The sequence below is a fragment of the Sphaeramia orbicularis genome, chromosome 2 (assembly GCF_902148855.1).
Source record: "Sphaeramia orbicularis chromosome 2, fSphaOr1.1, whole genome shotgun sequence".
Taxonomy (NCBI): domain Eukaryota; kingdom Metazoa; phylum Chordata; class Actinopteri; order Kurtiformes; family Apogonidae; genus Sphaeramia; species Sphaeramia orbicularis.
The window spans coordinates 6,394,859-6,418,947 of record NC_043958.1 but is presented as its reverse complement, the minus strand read 5'-3'; the positions used below and the strand labels follow the sequence as shown (position 1 = coordinate 6,418,947).

Genomic DNA, 24,089 nt, shown 5'->3' with positions numbered 1-24,089 from the left:
TACATATCTACAGGAATATATACACTCATGTTCTTTTTTTTTTTCCACTTTTGATCACAATGATGTACATTTTACTATGGTATAAACATCTAAAATTATGTGTCATAATAGCAAAAAGTTTAGAACTTAAAGTAGAACACAAAGTTTTATCCAAAAAAAGAGAAGCCACTTGGCATTATTGAGGCACACTCACACTGAGACAAAGATTAAGATACAAATGTACCTGAAGTACACCTGAGAACATCCAGTAGGTTTCTTTTTTGACATAAAGTTTCATTTTTCAAAATGCATCACCTCTCTGTAAGTAGCTGTGGCTTGGAATCTAACTTGGCAGAGTTAAAATTAAAAATGAATAAATTTATCACATCAGAGGTAGAATTGCAAGCCCTTTCAAACACTTTCAGACCTTGAAAACATAACATTGAAATTCAAACATTTTCAAGGACTTCAAGCACCCGTACAAACCCTGGTCATTACAACAATGTACGTTATAAAAGGTGGACTGTGTTCGTGTGTGTGTGTCTCGGGCATCACATAAAATCCAGAAAGAGCTGACTGCTGCACTTTGGCATACTAAGGTATTTTTGGTCAAGGAAGAGACTAGCGAAAACGGCAAATTGATAGGACCATTATTTTAGGAGATATTAGTAATTTTTGTAATACAATCACGTTGCTATGCCCATGACAGTTGACAGGAAGCAAAGTACCATGCTGCATGACAGGAATTGAAGTTAAAAACAGGAACAACACATTTACTAACTTCAGTCCCTAGATATCGGTATAAACATATTAACTGTCGTTTAAATTTTAAAGAATGATGTACCAAAGAATTTTTATGTCAGTACTTATAAAATATAGACTAAAATCTTTTCCCAAAATTCAGCTCTCCCCATCATAAAAACTACCACGTCTAGAACCCGTGGTTCCCCATGTTTCAGCATACTATTATGTAATAATATGCACAGCAAATAAAATTATTAATGAGAAATATATCACTCAGTTGGCTATTAAAAAAATAATTAATGTGGTTTATTTTGTTTATAATGTCAACTAGAAAAGTGCTAAACTGCTTAACTTTTTGCCGTTTTTCTTAATTTTGCTAGTGTGTCTTTTGCTGGTGAGTGAACATTTTTATCATTACAACTGTTTTAAGTGTTCTACCTCAACATTTCATCAAGTCTTCTGCTGTTTGTCAATTGTTTTCCATGTTCCAACAATGAAGAGGAGTTGAAAACCACAAAAAAAAAGTAATACAACATTGAAAGAAATTATCATAAACTTCACTCATCCCTATATAACTCTTTCGATAACTCAGAATTCAGTCACATTTTATGTAGAATTGTGCAACCATAACAAACACGCACCATAATATTATTACCGCACTGTTGCATAAGTGTGATTGTACTGTTTCTACTGCTCCTCTGACTCCCTGTATTTTTTTAAAATTGTGAAATATGACCGTAAGCGACCGTCTCCAAAGTGTTTCCCTTCATCAGACGGTAAGCAGCTCAGTGACAGGACGAATCCACTTTCCTCCTCCAATGGCCTGCACTCTCACCTGCTGCTTCTATGAAAACCCAGGGCACGCTTCCAAAAAGGAAACAAAAATCACAAGCCAGAGCCCCGACCGATGCTGTGTATTGGCACATGTGTCTTTATTAGCGCCAGTAGAGGGTAGAGCCCCCGCAACGCAGAGATGCTTCTGGTCTGAACGGAGGCCAGGCCAGCGAGGAGGTACATGCTGGGTGGGAAATGACCACCAACCACCTGCCAAATGTTGGAGAAATTTCGACTAAGCGACGTTGGCGGGGAGCCAGCCGTGGCCCGGGTTTTTTTTTTTTTTTTTCTTTCTACTCCCTAACTAAACCTGGCCGGTGAAACAGATAAAGTGTCTGATTAATTTAAGAGTCCTTGAGCTTGTGTGGCAGCAAGTGAAAAAAAAAAACTGTTTTCCTCCTCCTGAGTTTTAACAGCAACTGGAAGCAAAGAAACATCTGCCAAGGAGGTTACATTTCAGCTTCACGGTTTTCCAAAAGAATATATAAACAAATGTATACTTGGCTCCCCTCCACAGGCACTTGTATTAACACCACAGTGATTCAACCTATAGTGTGAGCATCAGAGCGTAGCGATTTGCTGTTCCATTCGCTTTCTAAGGCCGTTTAGATACACAACTATCACATGCTTTGCATAATAACAACAGCTGTGTACAGGTCCAGAGACAGGAAGTAACTAAGTACTGAATTTTAGTGGAATTTTGAGGCATCTGTACTTCCTTTAAGTACTTTACTTAAAAGTTTTTCCATTTTACCCCCAATATTTTAACATTAATACATGTATTTTCTATTATTCACGTATTCAAATCAGATTTATTTGCTCAGGATTGACTGATTTAAGGGGACTTGTTGAATTATTTTTGTATCATTTTGTACTGTCACATCAGGACCAATTTCAATCTAGATGGAAGGAAGTATAATATAGAAAAGCTGATCCCTGAATGGATCATTAAATATCAAACAAGACAGACATTACGTAAAAGATGCATTTAGATACAATGGGCATATAAAAGATAAAATATTAAAAACAAACCTGAACGAACAAGCAACAAAAGACCAAAACACTATGACAAGATGTAGCAACACATAACAGCATAAAAAACATACGACGAAACTGTCAAAAGATGACATAAGTCAAAAATGATGTATCAGATAAAAATGTTAATGCAAGATGAAAGCAACATGAAGGTTTAAAACGTGAAAAATGCCATAACAGTATCTAAAAATGATATACAAGATGATGAAATGATGAAAAAGACATAGTGAAACAAGAGGAAACAAAATGAAAACATACGCATGTGACAGGATGAAAACAACGTAAACAGAAAAGCAGAAAACAACGGAAAAGCTCAAACTAAATGAAAATGATAGAAAACATTTTAACAACACCACAGATATTCATTAGAGCCTAAATTACAAACAAAAGGCGTCCGTTGGTATCACTGAAAACTGTTAATAAAGTTATCCTTCCTTATTTTCAGCCTATTGTTTTTGATTTTACACAAAGTCAGACTGGTTAAATAGTCTCCAACTTATATTAAATATAATATATTTAATATATTTTTTAAAAAATGTGAGGTTCACTTTGCAAAACAGTCACTAGAAATGTACTTTGAAGGTCGAGTGATGACTTTAATACTTTGAGGACATTTCTGAACCTGAATGTTTTTCACTTTTACTGCAGTAAAGAAGTTAAATCAGTACTTCTATTTTTACCACAGTCTTTTTTTTGTTTGTTTGTTTTAAATGTGTACACTATATGGACAGAAGTAACTGGACACGTTGAACTGCATTAGTTAGTTTGGTTTAAACTGTTATCTTTGCTTCCAAAATGCCTCAGAGATGTTTTTACTTAATCTCTCTCAACATTTTTTATTATCCATGACTATGATTTTAAATGTTTCTACCACAACTAACCATCTATTTCCTTCATAATTCACTTAGGAAGAAAAATCTCCCATCAAACTTTAAGAAAATATTGATATTTATATCATCTTAAAGCTGTAGCCATGATGTGTCCCGCTAGTTTTGTCCATGTAGTTTATAAACATCAATATATTAAAAAAAATATCAAAATCAGTGAGGAGAGAAATTAAGGAAAAAACCATGTGAGGCATTTTGAAGCAAAGATAATTTAAACAAAACTAACCAATGCAATGATGTTTATCCCAATATAAAACTATATATTGTTTTGTATCCCAGACCCCTGTTAGAAAACAAACACCTGAATCCAACGTGTCCACATACTTTTGTCCATGTAGTGAATCTGTACTTTTCCTGGTGTGAACATACTGTGGACTTTTGCCACCTCTGTTCTCTGATCTAATATCCAGCCTTCTGTCTGGGGCCGGTTGTGCTCTGTAGCCCTGTAATGAAGTGGCGTTTTGGCGGGCCAAGCCTGCACTCTGCGCGTCGTGCACCGAAGTAGGTAAACAACTCATTCATCAAGGCCTTTTTTTTGTGTGGCTGCCAGGCGTTGGGATTGTTCGTTATGATGGAATTTGTTCTAAGGATCAACTTATCATCTGCGTCCGGGCACAGATGAATAGATTCACGGTGATGTATAGTTGTTTGGGGTGGCTGGTTTGGTCTGGGAATATGTGACGCTAAAAACAAAATGTGACTGATGATTTTTGAACAGTGTGGGATAAAGAAGCTTGGCCAAGGCCAGGGGTCAATGTTCCGTCTGCAGACAGCCTCTTGGCTTGCCAGCAATGCATGTCGCTGTTGATGCAATTTGACACTTCGCTCTGACACAGAACTGACTCCACAATCCAAATAAATGCCCTTTTTTAAAAAAAAAAAAAAAAAAAAAAAACATGGAACCAAAGAGAGGTCTTAAAAACACAAAAGCAACACTTAAAACCAAGTTAAGGTGTGTAAGGAGTTGAAAGTAGAGGTATTTTTGTTGAAATGTGAGGATTAAAAGGAAAAAGTTGACTGATAAATAAATATTAAAATACAGATACTTCAAAAAACATACACTACTACATATCCACACTTAAATAATACACTTCTAATGTTCAGTGATGTTACCACCATCTTAAACCCAGCAGGTATAATGCGTAATATAAATCAGTGCATTTTTGGATCACAGCATACAGTCCTGAAAAAAATGATTCGAGCATCAAAAGTCATCAAAAACAATGGTTATGCAATGAAGTACTAATTCCTATGTGTATCATGTGACTAAAACAGACAGAAAAGAAAATATGGAATGCCTAAAAGCACTGTTTTTGTCAGTACAATGCCATAGCTATTGACGGAAGAACTGAAGTGATTTTGGTTATTATCAAGACAACCATGGAAAATAGATAGACATCAGCTCTGAAATGAAACTATTATGAGCTATATTTGTTGTTATCATAATATTTGTCCAAACAAATGTACCTTTAGTTGTACCAGGCCTCAAAATGAACATGAAATTGAAGAAAACAAGGGTGGTCTAATATTTTTTTCCACGACTGCAGTGGACTCCAGTCAGCATGTCGTCTTCCACTTATTCTAGGTCTGATATCCTTGTCAAACTTCGCAAAGTGTGACCTATCCAAAAAAGGTTTCCCCACTGTACATGACTCAAACCATGGTTCAGTTTGACCCTGACCGAGACCAGGTGTTTGGCCTCTAGAAGTGGAGGTTTACACATAACTCAAATAACTTGGATCAGACTATGTATATTTAGTCCATAAAGACCCCAACAGCCACCACTGACCAAAGGCATCTACTCATCTAAACTGTTTAATACCTGTTTATCCACTAATTCTATCAATACATGTAAATATTTGGGGTAAAACACAGTTTGTCATCTTTTCATGGTCATCAGATATGACCCATTTGGACGTTCAGAGGCTCCGTCGTTACCGCTGAAACACTGTCCTCTTCTACAACGCTGATTCACCAGTAAAACCCATGGAGTTGGATCAATGACAGTGGATGGACATACTTGGGTTAGGTTCAGTTAATGATATAGCCTATTTGCTGAAAATGTCACTTTTTCCTCAGTTTTCTAGGTTTCTGATATAATAACCCTCAACTTTAATCTGAGCTTTTTAGAAAAACTCTACATGATCAGTTAATTAAATATAGTAAAATACCTGATTTTCAAAGAAAAATAGCAAAACACAGAGGATAATATTGTTATAAATGGTGATAAATCACTTAAGAAAGGGTAAATAAAGAGAAAAATTCATTTGGGAACTGACACAAAAGCAGCTCTGGGTGTTTATGGGTTAAAAAAATAACTTAGATTAATCAGTAGATAGCAGCATCACTTTGTTTTTAGGAGAGAACAGGACTTTCACAAGGTGCAGAGGACATTAAACCAAAATTATTGTCACAAATCCTGCAGGAGTGGATACTGATGTGTTCATTAACAATGCAATGACACTACAAATCATTCAACAACTGGAATGAAGCTCACTATAACTCTCCATATTCCCCCTTTCGTTTTGCACCACCTCCATCAATCCTTCCCCCTGTCTTGAATAACGTGGACAGTTCTGGCTAGAAATGCATCCCACCACTTGCCTTTAGGGCACCTCCTGGCTGCCTTGGATAAGGGTTTTTTTTTTCCTCTACCGTTTATATGTGTCTGACAGGCAGTGGCCTATAGATAACGAGGTTACCACCTGATTCAACACTGAGCCCCGTCTTAGCCTGGTGGCAAATTCCCTGCACACAAGTAATTAGCCTCTGTGTTTAATTAGCATTACTGTGATATTAGAGATGTGATTTTATGAGACATTACCATGTTTTGAGTGTCTGATGGTGATCATTATAAAAATAATTACAGATGACATGTGGGGAAAAGGAGACAGATAGAAGGGTGAAAAAATTTAAAGTTTTTACACAACGTTTTACAGCGATAAATTGCAAGACTCTGAAATGTACTTGACATATACAAGTCAAACATAGGACTATACAGGACATCCATACTGTCTGACTTATTTGAAATACTATCAAAAACCGGAAAATGTCTGATGCCAAATATTCACACCAATAAAAAGAAAAAATTCCATTGGCGTCAGATCACGCAGCATGTTTTGTACAGCATTCAGATATTTGTATTACATTATTAGGTTTACTTTTATGTTATGAAACTGAGGAAAGTTTACAAAAATGTCAGAGAGTTGAAAATAAAAATACAGATTTGTACCATACGGTGGAATGCAATTGCTTTTTGCAGAAATGATGACTTTGAACAGGGAAAAAAATCTGGCTTATATTCTGGCATATTTTAAATGACACTCAGACCAGGTAAAGTACAGATACCGGAAAACTGGAAGCCCTGTTTACCCCCTCACGATAAACCCTCTACCTTAATTTGGGGTCACTGCTAAAACCATCGAAGTCCCTTTGTCTGTTTTGTCAGTTCTGGTCCTCTAATTTAAGATGGTACTAACTCTAGCACAAACAAAAGTGATGATGTACTTTAACAGAAGATGCCACCTGCTATAAAATGTAAGGAAAAAGAGGAATTATGTGCAGGGTTTCTGTGCCACATGCAGGGTTTTCTCTAAATTTCTGGGGGTTTAGATGCTGTGGTCATACTTGAGGGGCTGTATGACTCGAGGATTCAGGGGCTGATCTTGAATAAGGTGTGGTGGTTTGCAAATAAAAGCTTGAGCTGCACATTTAAGCCACAGTTGATTTTAACATAATTTGTTAAAAAAGTTTGTGGAAGACAAACACCACAAACAAAAAGTTAAGGATATTCCTTTATTTGGTCCTTTTTTTGGTCCTTTTTGCCATTTGTAAACAAAACTAAGTCTGGTCATTAAAAAATGTTTCAATTCAATTCACAAACAAAAAAGTAAAAAGCGCTGTGCAAGAATCCCAGCTGAAAAAAATAGCCCAAAAATCAAAAATATCCTTAACTTTTTTTTTGTGGTGTATATACATGATTTGGAAACAGTGGGGTCATATATGGAGAAATATGTACAAGTTTTGATAAAAATACAACTTAATATTGGCACATCTGTGTGGAAAAAAACAGACAAGCAAGAGTAGATCATAAACATCATCCAAAAACAAACATCTTCAACCTCCTGAAACCCCACAGTGCATTTTTGTCCTCTGTAGGGGAAAAGTTTTGCAGCTTTGCTTAAAAAAAAAAACAAACAAAAAACAAATAAATAAATCTTATCCTCTGCAAAGGACATTCCATAAAAAAAAAAAAAAAAATCTGAAAAAACTGTTGCATCATGCTGTTTCCAATCAAGACAATTATTTATATTATTTTATTTACTTTACTTTACTATTTACTTTACTTAACCTTTACTGAACCCGGTTGGTCATATTGAGATAGGGGGATCTCTTTTTCAAGGGAGACCTGGCCAAGACATTTAATGGAAAAAAACAAAACTTTTATTTAGTCATTTCACTAATTTTGATATTTTCTACATTCATTTGAATTTAGTTTGGCACAGGAACTCCACCTAAGCTTTATACTGGTGAGAAAACCCCTGAATATGACCCATTCTGTACCTTTGCGGATATATACAGTTCATTCTAAGGTAACAAAAGTTCTCCTTTAGAAACATACTTATGAATATCTGTCTGTATAAGCATATAGCCTACAGAGTTTTATTACTTTCTACTATTATTTTTTCTATTGTTTGCCTTTTGCACTATATTTACATGCATGCAATTTTTTCTTACACTTTATTTCGTTGCTGCCATGACCAGTCAATTTCCACATAGTGGGATCAATAAAGTCTTGTCATCATCATCAGATTCTATTTCTAAAAGGAGTTCTTCCTAAATCCCCCTAACTTTTACTAGCACTAGAGGTTTAAGTACAGTAGAAAGTATATTAGGTAAGTATGAGTCTTTCATTAATGGCCACCTTTGTAAAAAGGCGTTTATGGAGTAATGTGGCGAAACAGTGTAATGGCAGCTTTTTTTGCAGCAGTGGTAATGTGTGCGGCGGCTGCTGCTGGAGGATGAACTCGGTGCACAGAGCGACTCAGAGGCAGCCTGTTAAAAAGAGCACAGTCATTTCACAGAGCACCCCTGGTCCTGCTGGAGCACAGCGTTAATGCTCAATCAGATGGTGTCGTGACATGGCAGGGGTGGTCGGTTTGGCCGGGGTGAGCCGGTCACAAAGACTGCACTCTTTCACCGGCCAGGAGGAGGGGACACACTGTGAAAACGGGGGGTGGAGTGGAGGGGTGTGAGTGGAGGAGGAGGAGGGGGGGCATTAAAAACCGCCGCACTCAGCAACCGAATCCAATCCCTTTAATCCTCACTGGTATGCCCGTGCGACAAACGCCCATTGGTCTCTGCCTCAATTAGCACTGATGGGGCCTGTTGCCTGGCGGGTCAGGAGAGCGCCCTGGACTCTCGCCGTCAATCGCTGCCGACAGCAGCGTTTGCACAGCGAGCACATACCAACGCGGCCCTGTGTCCTTGGTGCATAACAGGTTGCAGTGGGCCGCCACATACCGTACATTCTTTACAGGACGGCCAATTTAAAATGCCTCGTTATCTGTCGTGAGGCGCTGTAAAGGATCCGCAAAATCCCCCTCGGCCGCCCCCGCGAGTCCCTCTGTGCTGGAATTGTTTGGATTTATTTGAAGGGTGTGTTAAGTGCCACTTGGGTTTAAAGCTCAACTGTGTATTGAATTTGCAGTGATATTGCAATATCACAAAGCCTGCAGCATGGGCATTTCAATTCATTCTTCTAAAACAAGCAATCAATGAGTGAGGAATGAAAAAGGAGGGGGAGGGAGGGGGGAAGGGGGGGGGGGGGGCACACACAAGGAAACTGGCAGCCAAGCCGTAAGACATAGATTATTTTATACTTGTATATAAAAATAAAAACACTAGCCCTTTGTAAGTTCAGTTCAGGGAGACATATTTGTTATAATCCACCACTGTACTGTACAGCTATTAAATGGGCCTCAAGCACCCATCACAAGGTAATGCATCCATAGAATAAAGCACCAATTCATACTGCAAATGCCATTTCCACTAAACTAATAAAAATGTATCATACTTACAGTGTGCATCTTGACAGTTGCCGTATAAAGCTACAACTAGGCATGATTATTACTACATATTACATAATTGCCTGATCGTGATTAATAGAACTAACCACTTATTTAGTGTCATCGCACAATAAAAAGTCTCCATTCAGATGTGTAAAAACAGGACCAAAACATCATATTTCACCACTATTTCCAACCATTTCATTGCATCCTCTTCCTCTGCTATGGTTTAATGTGATCTGAGTGGAGAATTAGCAGCTACCGTTTCATTTAACTAATGAGGAACATGGTTTTTAACATCTGACTGACATGAGCAGTGTGGATTTCAATGTAATTGTTGTGTTCCCAGCCAAAAGGCAAGAAGAAATGGAACTGTTATGAACAGTATGTGTTCCACTGATGAATACAAATAAATGGAACAAGGTACATGAGAAATAAGAAGAGTCTAATTAGCACTGACAGGACATTACAGTGTTCTTTAATGATTAATTGTATACCATGATTTGTCTTCTTCTGTTCACGTTATGCCATAGGTTATACCTTTGTAACGACAGAAATGAAGCCCGTGAAGGTGAACGGTGCAAAAAAAAAAAACATCACAGCATTAAAGAGTCAAACTTCAAATGGTGGAAATAGTGATAAAATATGATGTTCTTCTGTTTCATACAGATATTTTTACGCAGGTGAATGAAGACCATCACACAAAGTAATTATGATGAGGTGATAATAATAAGAAATTGAACAATATAATACCAAAAGGGAAAAAAAATTGCTAAATTTTAAATACATTTTTTTCTATAATTGATCTTACGTAGAGCCGAGTTAAAGTGTTAAGTACCTGAGCATCAAAAAACAAAGTAATTCTAGGGGTGAGTTTTATTTATTTATGTTTTTTAGTCATGATAATCAGTTAATGAATCAAGAAGTGAGAAAAATCAGTCATCAATCACTATCAATATCAGTCTGGTTGCTGCCAATTAAGCATCAAATGACAGATCAGTCTGTTTCCATGGGCAACAGCTAATATCTACTTTATCTAGGGCTACTTATTACATTTGCAGGAAGTTCCATGCCATTGTAAGTTTTGGGTGAAGTAGCTAAGCCACTGTGGGTACCACCAACGCCAAAGCAATATAATGTTTTCAATTAATTTATTGTTATTTATTTGTTTATTACATTTCTGAATGTCTGTATTGAACATCAGATGTAAATATGCAGGATTATAGTGAAAATGCTCATTTTCATCAGGGAGGTAACAGAAAACATCATAATTAACTGAAACAATAAAAAAACAAGACAACTAATGTAGTTAATTAATGTACTATGTGGAGAGCATCAAATATAACTACACAACTCTCCCTACATCTTGAGTACATTTTTAAGCTAGTTTGTTACTGCTAGCTTGCCAGATTTTATACACAAATATGTTTATGTTAATGGTCCAAAATGACATGAAGTTATATGTTGTTTTTGAAAAATGTGGAAATGGAACTCCAAAAACCTCACCTGTACACTTTTTCAGGGAAACAGTGGAACCCAGATAGCATCTAAGCCCTCTGAAAACCGAGGGAACAGTTACTTAAACATTCAGTGACCCAGATTTAGTCATTCTTCTGGGTATTTATTACCCTAATTTAGATGTGATTAAAGCGTTACAATCAGCCAATTAAGCTTTTTTTTTGCTCAAAACTATCCTTCTTTTACTGGTATACACTGTTTAGACGCTTAAACTTCATTTATTTCTTTGTCAATAATTTGTCTGCTGGAATTCCCTGATGGTGACAGCCCTAACTACAAGTGTGCAGAAATAACTTGTGGTCAAGGTTAGCCCACCCTCGACCACAGGCTGCTGCTGTTGTGTATCCAACGCAGTGTCCTGCTCACGTGGTCCTCCAAGACCTGTTGCCCGATGTTCATTTAGGTCCACCGTTTGCACTCCACCGGCTTCACATTTGTACAAGACAAACCAATAGACAGTGGGAGCCAATAAATCCCCCCTCTTTCATCCGTCCGGCCCCAACGACGACCTCACTGACTCCTGGCTCATCTTTATATTTAGTGTAAACTAATGACACACACAGTCACGAGGCCTCCCGCTGCTAAAATAAAACCCCAACACTTGTGTATTTATAATTGAGATTAAATTACAGGTGCGGTAAGCTAAGAATTTGACTCCTTTGAGCAGAATATATCTGCTGGCTTTATGCGTTTGTTTATCAATACCGGCGATGACTCAGTGATTACCAGGCGCTGCTGAGGTTTTTTAACTCTCTTGTCAGTACAGATTGGGAAGAAGAGAATCAACAACCACACAAGGTTTCGAGACCGAACAAATCCATTCTATACGTCGCTGGCATTTTAGATGCAGGCTGGCGTTTCAAGAGACACCAGTGTTCAGCTGGAAGGGCTAAAAAGCCTCACACTGTAGGCTAAAAACAAAAGCCACTTTTATTTCTCTGATCTTTACAAGCTTACTCTTTTCACCGGTTCCATTTTGTGTTGATTACGAGAGCCAAGTTTTCAAGCTAAAGACCTGTTGATGCTTTTGAAGTTCACACAGTCGCCGCTTGCCGCATCCTAGATGACATTTGGGGTTTATTAGATAGCGACGCAAAGTGACAGCCGCAATAATGGCAGGATGACGAACCCACAATATCACGACCGAGCAGTGTTCGAGCCCGGCCCGCTGAGTCCCCGAGACAACATTACCCTTTAGTGGTTTTGGTGATAAGAGGTTAGAGTGACCTTCATGACAGCGAGGAATCTTGGCAAAGAGATGGACGAGAAGACGAAGAGGAGGAGGAGGAGGAAGAAGGGAGCATAAAGCAGGCGAGGACCCTTGAGAGAGCCTGAAACAAGAGCATGATGAATGTACAGCTCGCAGTTTTTAATCAAGGATCAAAGCAGGGCCTCTCCGTCTGAGCAGCCAGCCTGTCTAGACTGAAACTCTCCCAAGCACATAAAGCAACATCTGCAGGATGCATTAATTACAGTAAAGGACCGTTTCTGGACCCGTTCTCTGGGGTACTGACACATCAGCTGGTCTAGACTAAGATAAAACGGTCCACTATGTAAAAATAGTTTTATTTCAAAAAGGCATTCAGTTATATCTACATTCTACAAAGAGACCTCAATAACTCAAGCTAGTCCCTGAATATGTCAAAAAAAAAAAAAAAAACACAGGCTTAACACTAAAGGTAACAGTGTGTTTCCTACAGTGGACTGAGCCTCTTCCCTGTCATTTGTTCTCATTTGAGTCAGTAATGGTTACAGGGGCAATTCATCGACTTCCCATTATAGAGGTGCGCTCGGTCTGCATTTACATTTTAGGCTTTTAGCTGATGCTCTTATCCAGCATGACTTACAATAAGCTGAGCAGGTAGGCTTTAGTACAAGGACGCAGCAACGACACGAATGAGGTTGAACATGTCAGCTTTTGGTTTTAAGGTGGACTCTGTGGCCTTGCTTACAACCCAGACAGCCTGCCCAGACTCCTACAACTTCACCCATGAATGTCAATGCAGGGCCCTCTAGAGACACCTCTTTTATGTATTTGTATTTATTTATTTATTAAGAGGCAATGCACATTAATAAATAAACATATGTTACTATAGCCAAGGCTAATTTCTCTAATTTTCTGCATTTGTTACAAAATTTCATTAAAAAAACATAAATGTATACACCACAAGGCTACAGTCATTTGTTAAGACAGAAAAACAATCAAGTAAATTTAAATGCATAGTAGCTTGTAAACAGCCAGTATGAGTCAGCTGAAACTTTTTAGCACATGTTGCAATTGAGAGCACACCCATTTACATTAGCCTAAAAACTGAAGTTGAAATGATTATCTGTATTATTTTCTTATCATGGATTGCACTTATGTCATATCTGCAGCTGTTTTGTTCCATTATTCACCTCATAACCAGTACCATATTGCACAACCGGTTTGATTTCTATCTTTTATTTTCTACTCTAGTTTATATTTTATAGTACTTATTTATTCTTATTTTATTTTTACCTCCTTTTTTTTTTTTAATTGCATGGATTTAAGTAGCAAGTTGAGAGAGAAACAGCATCTCAATTCTCTGTATGTCCTTTGAATGTAGTGTATTGACAATAAATATTTGAATCTTTGCAAAAGTAATATTATATGCATACAGTCGGATAAAAAGCAAACAGATACATGCTATACACTTGCGGTTAATATTGCATGTATTTATCCACTGTACATACTGCTTTACATTTCTTTCTTTACATTTGTTGTACATGTGTTCATTTTGTGTTTATACTGTTTTCATTTAATATATCCGAGTATTTAAGTTTGCACCTTTTTAGCCGAGAATTCCGTCTAAATTTCGCGATGTGTACACATGACGATAAACGTCCTCGAATCTATAGAGGGTTAAATTGATACATTTTTCACCCCAGGCCTTTTTTTTAACCCAAATATCAGTCTTAAGAAACCACAGAGTCTGCAAACCATAATATCTTGAGCTAACCTGATTGTGCTCTGTGGGAACATAACATAACCAGGTAGGGAACCACTGCATAATACATGATTAACCTGCTCATGAGTGGTAAAACTGAATATTTTCCTCCGCGAAAGCACTCCAAGAAAGAGCTCACTTCATTTCATTTCTTGCCATTGCATCCACATAACAAAAAAAAGAGAGAAAGAAAAGAATTATGCTCTCCAAGTGCCAAGGCCCAATCATCTTGTGCTTGAGAATTACAAAGATCAAGCGCAATCATCACAATAGTAGTTTTAGCCAGCGAGGGAGCAATCCAGACCTTCTCCCAGCCCCACCTCTGATTCCTCTGAGGAGGTGAAAGCTGAATTTAAATATGTTATTCAAGTCCCTTCGCTGCCTCTTCCCTGCTGTTACGAAAATACTCAAGCCTAACTGCATTTACAAAATAATCCTTCGCATTTGCTTTGACCCGCTCCGAGTATCAAAGATTTAGTGCATCAGATGGTGTCAGCCCCAGAAGTAGCTTTCACATGATTTCCTATCATTACTTAATCTCTGTGGAGTTTTTTTTTTTTTTTTTTTTGGTGAGGCTGAGCCCGATGCTATCAGGAGCAGGTTGAAACAAATCGCTGCTGCTGTTGAAAATCCCCTCGATAGCAATTATGATGTTCTGATGATTCGTAATTGCAGTGAAAGTTTCGTTAGTCATTAATGTGGTGGGGGTGTCTGACGAAACCTGAGGCCATCAAAACCTGGTGCAATGTCATTTTGAAATTTTGGAATAGCTTTGCTGCCTTCGAATCTGTGATAAACATCGATCGCACCTGGTAAAATCCATCATTTCCTGAAAATTTCAGTGACCTGGCAAACATTGCTAACAAGTAAACAAGCGGGGAAACATTAACATGCAAAAACACAATGGTTAAACAGTCAAAAACTTACCAGTTCCTTTGGTTAATTATTTAGGTGGATGGTTGACACTGCAGTGCTACTTTTACCAGTAAAAATTGCAATTTTTTTGCAAATAAATGTATGCATACAAAGTTCATCTACTGCCCAAATACACTCTTGCATCACCAAAATGTACACACAAAGCAGGTTGCAGTGTGTACAGAGTACAAACACCTGGCCAAGGGCTAAATTTAACCAGAGCTCTGACTGGTGGAAGGTCATTATTCCCCTAACCAGTTTTGGTAACACACTGTCTTTGGTCACCACTTTACCTCCAAACATGTACTGGCACAGCACTTTGTTTTCATGATGCTGGAGCACAAAAATGATACACAGCCCTGGAAGGAAGTAGTCTGGCTAGTTGGGCCCAATGGGAAATCTGGGCTACATCTGGCCTTAACAAATACACCTGTGCTTTTGGAGCCTAATGCATAATGCAAGAGAACATATTAGAAACAGATAGGGGGGAAAAATGGGACAGAGCTGGTATCCGGCCTCTGACCGCTCTAGGAAAGACCCAAAACACTACAGCGGAAGGCGACATCATGGTGCCTTAAGTACAGTGACAACAACAAAACCCTGTGTACACTAAATAACCCTGTTTTTGGTTCATTTAGGATACAAGTCTGAGGGACTCACTGAATAGCAATTCAGTGGTGGGTTATTTTATGTCTGATGAGCCAAAAATGTAGGAATTTTTGTGCATTGTTTGGTCATGGTGCTAAACATAATAGCACCACTTTACACATTGTAAGCAAAAATATGAGAAAAATTACTTCGAATCTTGTTTGAAGTGTGACGTGATATATCAGATGGTAAGCTAAAAGGGCATAAATGTGATAAATGTGAAAAAGGGGCTAACTAATAGACAGAACATAAATATAGTAACTACCTAAATGTGATCAAGTTTAATAAAGTAGAATGTATTACCATTCATTCAAGTCTAAGCCAAAGTAAATAATAAAATAGTTGCCTCAATGTATTAATGAAACAAAAGCAATTGTAGCCTACTGATAACAGTTTGAATGAAAAATATAACAAAAATAGATAATTTTACATTATTTTTAGTCGTAGAAGTCAATTTCAGCCGTCAATAAAGGAGTACTTGAGTTTATCTGATTGTCAAAACAAATGCTTAACTGTGCTATACACTAAATTGATCCAACATGTCTTGTTTAGTAAGCTAAAAGGAAAAATACAGTAAAATATGGAAAATATGACGGCCATTACACGTTTCTTTGTGCAACTGTGCTTTTGTCTGAAGTGAATAGGCAGTAAGAATAAACCCCAGTTTATTCCAGTTCAGTTAGTGTTTAACACTGCTGTCTATCTTCAGTTCAAGTCTTCATTATTTTTTTCACAGTTTAACACTAAAAGGTCCAGAAAATCTCATTATGCATACTAATGATTAACTGGGTTTGGGAATGTACGACGCCTGAAATGAATAAAAGGAACAACCATGTGTCAGCTGCTGCCCCTTTCGTTCCATATCTCTATCTCTGTCATCAGTGAAATACACGACAGCCTTCGAAAGCTGAACATTGTATTTCGCACGAACAATAAAAACCAAAACAAACTGAGGAAATTAATTGCAAACAGCACAGAAAGAAACTCTTATCTCTGTAAACTCTGCTCAAAAAGGGTCAAAAGGTCAAAGTGTGTTATAAAACACAACAGTCGGAGGTGAGAAGGGGTTTAGAATCTTGCTAAAATCTCATGGCGTTGGACAGAGTGGGGTTTAATGCTGTGATGGCAGCAGTTGACCGACTCAACCAGTTGATGTAACCGTTAGTTGCGTCCCCTCGGTGCGACAGGACAGTACAGAACACACAGACAGTGGACTGAACATTGACCAGGATCCTCTAGTGTTTCAGCTCCAGTCTGATGTGTAGCAGAGCTGAAACTGAATCATCAGATCTGTTGTGCTGCTGAGGATTTTTTAAAAACCCAGAGCTGCTTTATCCTCGCCATATTGATGTAACCTTACACTAGTGTGCGAGGGGATCAATGTCTGTGTGAAACTGCTGCAGTGTACAAAACAGGAGGCCAAATGCGAAGGCGGAGCACGAGACTCGACCTATGCATCTATTGGGCTCGCTGCAGGACGGACACAGGAATCTAACCAGTCACCCCCACCCCCAAACAACCAGCAAAGCGTGACTTTTACCCCCGGGCATGACCTCTACAGTCAGGGCTGATTACTTTAGCTGAATTCCCATCATGTCGCAGGAGGAGTTGCAGCGCCGAGCTCTACTTAGACTCATTTCTCCTCATTAAGTCATTAGATTAATATGGTAGTCACAGGGTCAAATGGTCATATGACTGGTAAATAATGCTGCTTGCCTTTAGTATATATAACTGACTGCGAGCATAGATGTGATTACTCAACTGGTGACTATCTGATGCATGTGTTGATGACACATGTTGACAGTTTTTACCACCACAGCGGAAACATCAGCACATAAAATAACGAAATAAATAAAAACACATTCTAAGACACCACATCTCCAGTTTTTCCAGCCAGCAGGATCTGAATGTGCGATAACTTCTGCAGGCAGAACAGTAAATATTTACTAATTCGCAGTTCAAGCTAACATGAGATCTAAGGCAGAGGTGGATTTTTTACCAGAACACTGGGGTTAAACATCTGCCTCTGCAGCGCCACGTTATCAGTACTGTAGAAAAATAACTTTCTTTTTCTTTTTTTTTTTTGCATTGTCGTGCTTTTTCAGTGGCAAAAGTTGCACAAGTTAATGACATCAATACTTGGCTATAACCTTGACTCAACATGTGTTGCAACAGCATTAACCGTGTTAAGATCACAGATGCTGAAGGCAGCTCTTACATTTCACTGCAGATTTGTTAATAAATTTACAGTCCTTAAGGATTAATTTGACATGGCTGAGAAGTACTCTAAAAGCGGTCTATTTGACACTAATAACACAACTGATTTAGGCTAATATAGCTCTGAAAGAAAAAAAAAAAAAAATCACAGCATTTACAGCTTGCATTAACCCATTAAGACCTACACATTGTTTGAAAACAGTCACATCTGAAAAAACTTGACAGACTGTCGATAGGGATGCACCAATGCCGATACCAGTATCGAGTATCGGTCTGATGTGTACTTCTACTCGTAAAAGTTCTCTGATAAAGACACACCAATACCACTTTACAGCAGCATGATGTTCACAGTTCAGTGCAGCAGGTATGTGGCGGAGGAGTAATGTCAGCAGTGTGGAGATTTTTCAAAACAGACTGAAAGTTACATTAAAGACACAGACAGATACGGACAGTGTTCTGTCCATCCTCTGCCTACATTCTGTACATAATTCTGTCTGCTTTCCGGGTGCTCACAGATGCGTACCAAGACGGAGAATTCGGAGCACAACCACCGGGAACCGTGGTGGTAGCAGATCTTTTCAAAGAGCGACTGTGTGAGTTAGTGAAAAACTACTGATATATTTATGACAACTCCCCTCATCAATATCAATATCAACATTAGTATCCACATTAGTATTACATCCTCTGTCGTCGTCATGTTTGCCATTATTGACTTTCTTCTTCTTCGTCTGCAAAAACGTAACTCTGCTTTATGATATTTGGCAAGTATGGTTAATTAAGTGCAACGCCCTCTGGTGGATTGATTGAGAAACGCTCATTCAAATGCATTAAATGTCAGTAGCAGCACTTTGTTCCAGTCAGACTAATGACGACGACAATAAAGCACATTTTCAAAAGTAGCTAAGAACTGCAATGGCATTATTCAGCACTCATATCAGAACTCGGCATTGGCAAGTAATCAAATGTAAGTACTTGTATTTGGTCTGGAAAAAAGTGGTATCGGTGCATCCCTAACTGTCGACGTTCGTTTCAGTTACAGGTCGCACATGCATCTCAGGCTAAAGAGTAGAAACTGACTGATAGATGCAAACTGAAGTTGGCTCCAGAAGTGACCGCTGGACTGGAATTACAGCAAAGTAACAGGTAGAAAAACTAGCTTGACATTCATGATCCATGTGACCCACATTCATATTTACATTCAGTTCAACTCTATGGCTGACTGTTAACAAATTCTAAGAGTCTTTACTTCTCCACAGTGTCATGGAACAGCATCTTACACTGTATTTATAGTTACTCTTGATTTGGACACAGGAGTATAGTATATATAGTGTAATTTTTACCCCCAATTTCACCTCCAGTTGCTTTAACATTAAAAACAAACAAACACTGCACTCTGCAAATGGCAGAAACACAGATATGCTGCATCTGATCTCAATGGGTTACGTAAGAACACAGTATTTACTGGACACGACTTGTTAATATGAATATAAAGTGACATTAACAATGCTGATTATTTTCTCTTTATTGTTAAAGAGTGATATAATTTCAGCATTTCCTGTCACGTAATATGCCTAAGAAGTGCCGGGACTTCATCTGAAAAAAACAAAATAAAAGTGTTTCTTCACTAGCTGCTTGCCAAAACATTGCTGTTTTTATTTATTTTTTATTTTTTTGGACTAGTTTCTCAAATCTTACTGTTACTTTGTTTTTTTTTTTGGCATGTTGCGATGAGCCTCATCAAATAAAACCACTCTGGGCGAAGTGCCCTGCCCTCATCGCAGCTTTCCTCGGTTGTCGTCTCGAGCGGTGCCAATTCAACTTGGATTTCATTGAGGATTATTATTCCACCTCAAGTAGGAATCATTCATATCCCCACTTCAGACAATAATGAGCGAGTAGAAATATCATTTGCTGCACTGTGTGGCAGAGAGAAGCAGCCTTACACTGCAACCAACCTAACTATTACCGCATTTAAGGAACCTTTTCATTTCCACTCGCATCCTAAAAGACACCCAAGGGCTCCTCAGTAAAGGACAATTCCACAGTGGCTACAAAGTTAATCTTCCAGTTTTGATCTCTGAAGTGTAATTGGCATTGCTTTTACATCACTAAGCTGATAATATTTCAAATGATTCCCCTGGTTTTCCAAAGAAAACTAGGGTTTGTAAAGTTGCACAAGAAAGAAACACCATCCAGTGCTTATTTAGTAATCCAATTACAACAAATAGGAAAAAAAATCCTGCCTCCGGGGCCAATTTCTGTTTTGCTCTTCATAATTAATCTTTCACCCATAACAAAATTTGTGGTTACCACAAGCTGTGCCTCATGCCGCTCAAATCTCAGTCAAGGCACAAGATAAAAACTCCATGAAGGGTAGTTTCTTGTGAACAATTTCCCACCTTCCTCGAAATGATTAGAAGCCAAACTGCAAACTCAAACAATGGTGTATACACTCGATTTTTAGACAAATGACAATGGTGTCACCTGAATGCAATGCTGATCTTAATCCTTGAAGATCACAACTATTTTTGTCACAACTTCCAAATGGGTTTTTTTTGTCTTTCCCAAGTGATTTATCACCATTTATTACATTCTTCTCTGTATTTTTCTGTGACTATTAATATATTTAATTCACTGATCATGTAGATGTTCATAAATAGGGGTGTGCATTGGCAAGAATCTGGCGATACGATACAAAACACAATACTAGGATCATGATACGATATAGCACAATATATCATGATACTGTTAAAAAGGCAATTTTCTGTTTGTTTCTTTTTTAAAAATGATTATTTCCTGGAAGAACTGAATTACACCAGAAATATGCACAAATACTAAACCATTTTTATTTGATCTGAACAGGATCTGATGCTATATCACCACATGTTCCTGTGTTAAAACTTAAATTATGTTTTACAGACATTACAGTTTAAGATCCTGTTCAAATGTTCATATTCTATTAGTTCATAACTAACATCATCGCATTATTTTTGTTCAATCCCAACAAAGGAAAACAGTAAAAAGTGCTTTTAGGATGCTCCAAATAACCATGGTTTAATAAAACAGTGTTAAATAATAATAAATAAAATATAAACAATAAAGAAAAACAAAAAACAAAAATGAACCTCCACCATACCTGCATTTGAATAAATACCTAAAAATATCAATGCAGTACTTTTTTAATATTGATACAGTATTGTGAAATGAAATATTGTGATATACTGCAGAACCAATATTTTCTAACACCCCTATTCATAAAAGCTCAGAGTAAATTCAAAGATCATTGGATCAAATCAGGAAAAAATTTGGAAAAAGAGACTTTTTCAGCAAAGATATCAATAACTGAGTGTAAAATAAGCATCTACAACCACTGTCATTTATCAAACTGATTTTCACTGGTGAATCAATGTTGCAGAAGATGACAGAGTTCACTACAGAGCCTCTGACCATCCAAATGGGTCATATCTGATGAACATGAAAATCAGATAAAGTACATTTTACCTCAATTACTTACATGTATTGATAGGATTAGTGGAACAACAGTCATTAAACATTCTAGATCAGTAGATGCTTGCCTTTATGGGTTAAATGAGGCTGGTAGGTCTTCTCTGGACCCATGACACCAGAGAAATCGACAGTTGTATCACTAAGCTACAAATAAACCAATATATTTTGCATTAAGATGCTAAACCAGCTGCTGTCTGCTTTACTATGCAACAATTACTTCACAAAATGAGATCTAGGCAACAAATTCACCAAAGGATAAACATCACTGAGCTCTTCTTGGCCTTCTGACACCGTAAACCAGTATGAACACATCTCCCAGGAGCTGGAAACCACTGCTTTCTGGCAGACAAAATCACTACTGGATTGACTTTAACTCTTTCTTAACCTCACTGACACTAAATAAGCATCTCGCCTGGAAAATAAAAGCATGTTCACCCACTTGAAATGTGCTGTTTTGAAATGAGATGACTAGAAATAAGATTATGCCCACCTACATGTAGTTTACCCACCACAACTTTCCATGACTTAAAGGAACAAATGCATGTATTTACATATTTATTTCAATGTTGGTTAATAATCTTATTGTTGCTTGTTTAGGTTTTAGACAATAACTAACTTAAATTTTCCAACACAAGTGTAAATCTCACCTCCTTCATGTGCAGCCTGCTCGTATTTTGCAATTGCATTAGTTATAGAAAAGTCTATGCTGCAGATGGGAAGGAAAACCAGCCATAACACAGTCCCATAATGCCCCTTCCACTCTGTAATTGAATTGAGCTTAAAAATCCAATTTGTACTGGTATGTCCCAAAAGGAGCCCCTCCAGGACCCGCTGAGGTCCCCAGACCCCATCTTGAGCTCACTACTAACATCTGTAACATACACAATGCACATTCACACATGGAGGATGCAAACAGGGGGTAGAGATAATGAGGCGAAAAGCCAAAATGAGATTTTTTTTTTGCAGCCCCTTCCCACTGGATTGCATTGCATTGCAGTGCATTCTCCACAGATAACAACAAGCTATGCACTGCATTCTGCAGAGGCAACAATAAGCAATGCACTGAATTCTCCACAGCTGATAATAAACCATGCACACACCCCCACCCCCCCTCCACACCCACCTGAAGAGCAGGAGATGAGGAAAACGGCGAAGGCCAGTTTGGTGGCGTCTCCCATTTTCCATTCGAATGTGATCCTCTGACAAGAAAGAGAAAAAAAAACTGCAAAAAAAAAAACTGCAAAAAAATCTATTCAAAAACAGCTGATTTAAATTAAATGTCTGGCTGCTCCACTGTCTGGGAGCACTGTCTCTGCAAAAATGACATGTTTATATACTTAAAATAGCGTAAATCCAAAAGATCCCAGGTAATACAAGGCTTAGTAGTCCAAAAAAAGAGGAAGGGAGGAAGAGGAGGAAGATGAAGAAGAGGAGGGGATGGTTGGTATTTCCAGGTTTACAGACAAACACTGGAAGGCGACTTGTTGGCATTCAAGCCGGGGCTGTTGTGTACTTGCCAGGTCTGCAGCATTGTTATGAGCAGCCGTGTTCACCTGTGTCTGCTGGGGTTTACACTGTTATGATGAGACCAGCGGAGGAAGGAGCCGAGCCACAGCCGGGCAGGGCTAACATCCATCGGACTGGAAATCAAGCGCACTCCGCTGTCCAATCAAACTTCTCCTCGATAAGCTCCGACGCATAGCTGGAAAACGACGAAAACGGCGATGAAATGAGCCTGTACGGTATCCGACAATGACAACAGCGGCTACGAACACTCGGTTGGGTTGCTTTTATTCCGTGGTGAAGTCTCGGTTTTCGTCCGACGGTCCGGAGGGGTTGCCCGGCCACAGCCAAAAAAAAAAACCTCCGTCCGCTCCAGGAGGGAAACACAGCCGATTATGAGGAGCTCTCCCGGGTGTTTGCCTTCTCCAAAGTGGGCCAAACAGCCTTCTCTCGTCGAAATGACTTGAAATGACAAGTGGAAACGCTATAATATGATAGCAACAACCGCTAAAGCTGCCGTTAATCCGTGTAGACCGTGCGGCGATCGAGTTTAGGACGAGCTGCTTCTCCTCAGTCTGTCTCCTCCCCGCCTCCTCTGGTCGGGACAATTTCAAGATGGCGTCACGGACCCTCAACAAGATAGTTCAATTAACGCACACAGCTTCCGGTCAACCCTTTCAAAATAAAAGACAATAATGGATTGGATTTATATAGGACTTTTCTAAACACCCAAAGCGCTTTACATTATTGACCCATTATTCATTCGCTTTCACATTCACACTCTGGTGGTGGTAAACTACATTCGTAGCCACGGCTGCTCTGGGACAGACTGTGTTACGCCCCAGCCTAGGAGTTCACCATAATATGCTCACTTTTGTCCCCTCCCAGCTCCCAAGCACACACGTCAGTCAAAACTAAATTCACAATATTTATTTTTTAAACCAACGAAAGGAGGGTTAGGGGAGGACACAGCTAAAACAACAAACAAAATATCTTCTTGGGAGTTCAAACTAAATTACCTCCTCCAAAATAAATTCAAGAAATAAAAGACAGAAAACTTACCTAAACTCATTCATTCATTCATTCATTTTCTGAACCTGCTTTATCCTCACTAGGGTCACGGGGGTCGCTTGGAGCCTATCCCAGCTACATAGGGGTGAAGGCGGGGTACACCCTGGACAAGACGCCAGTTCATTGCAGGGCTGAACATATAGAGACAAACAATCACTCTCACATTCACACCCATGGGCAATTTACATTAACCA

General features: G+C 38.5%; 1 protein-coding gene across 2 annotated transcripts in view; it reads right to left on the bottom strand.

Annotated features, from left to right (window-relative positions):
- Positions 1-23,434, bottom strand: part of LOC115434131 (activin receptor type-2A) — an 89,727-nt gene extending 66,293 nt beyond the window's left edge. The window contains exon 1 of one of the 2 annotated variants that reach the window (XM_030155875.1): positions 22,445-23,434. In XM_030155875.1, coding sequence (XP_030011735.1) covers positions 22,445-22,499 — 55 coding nt within the window. In that variant the 5' untranslated portion in view covers positions 22,500-23,434. The remainder of the gene's footprint in view (positions 1-22,444) is intronic. The other variant, XM_030155883.1, reaches the window with a different exon arrangement.
- Positions 23,435-24,089: the final 655 nt, after the last annotated feature.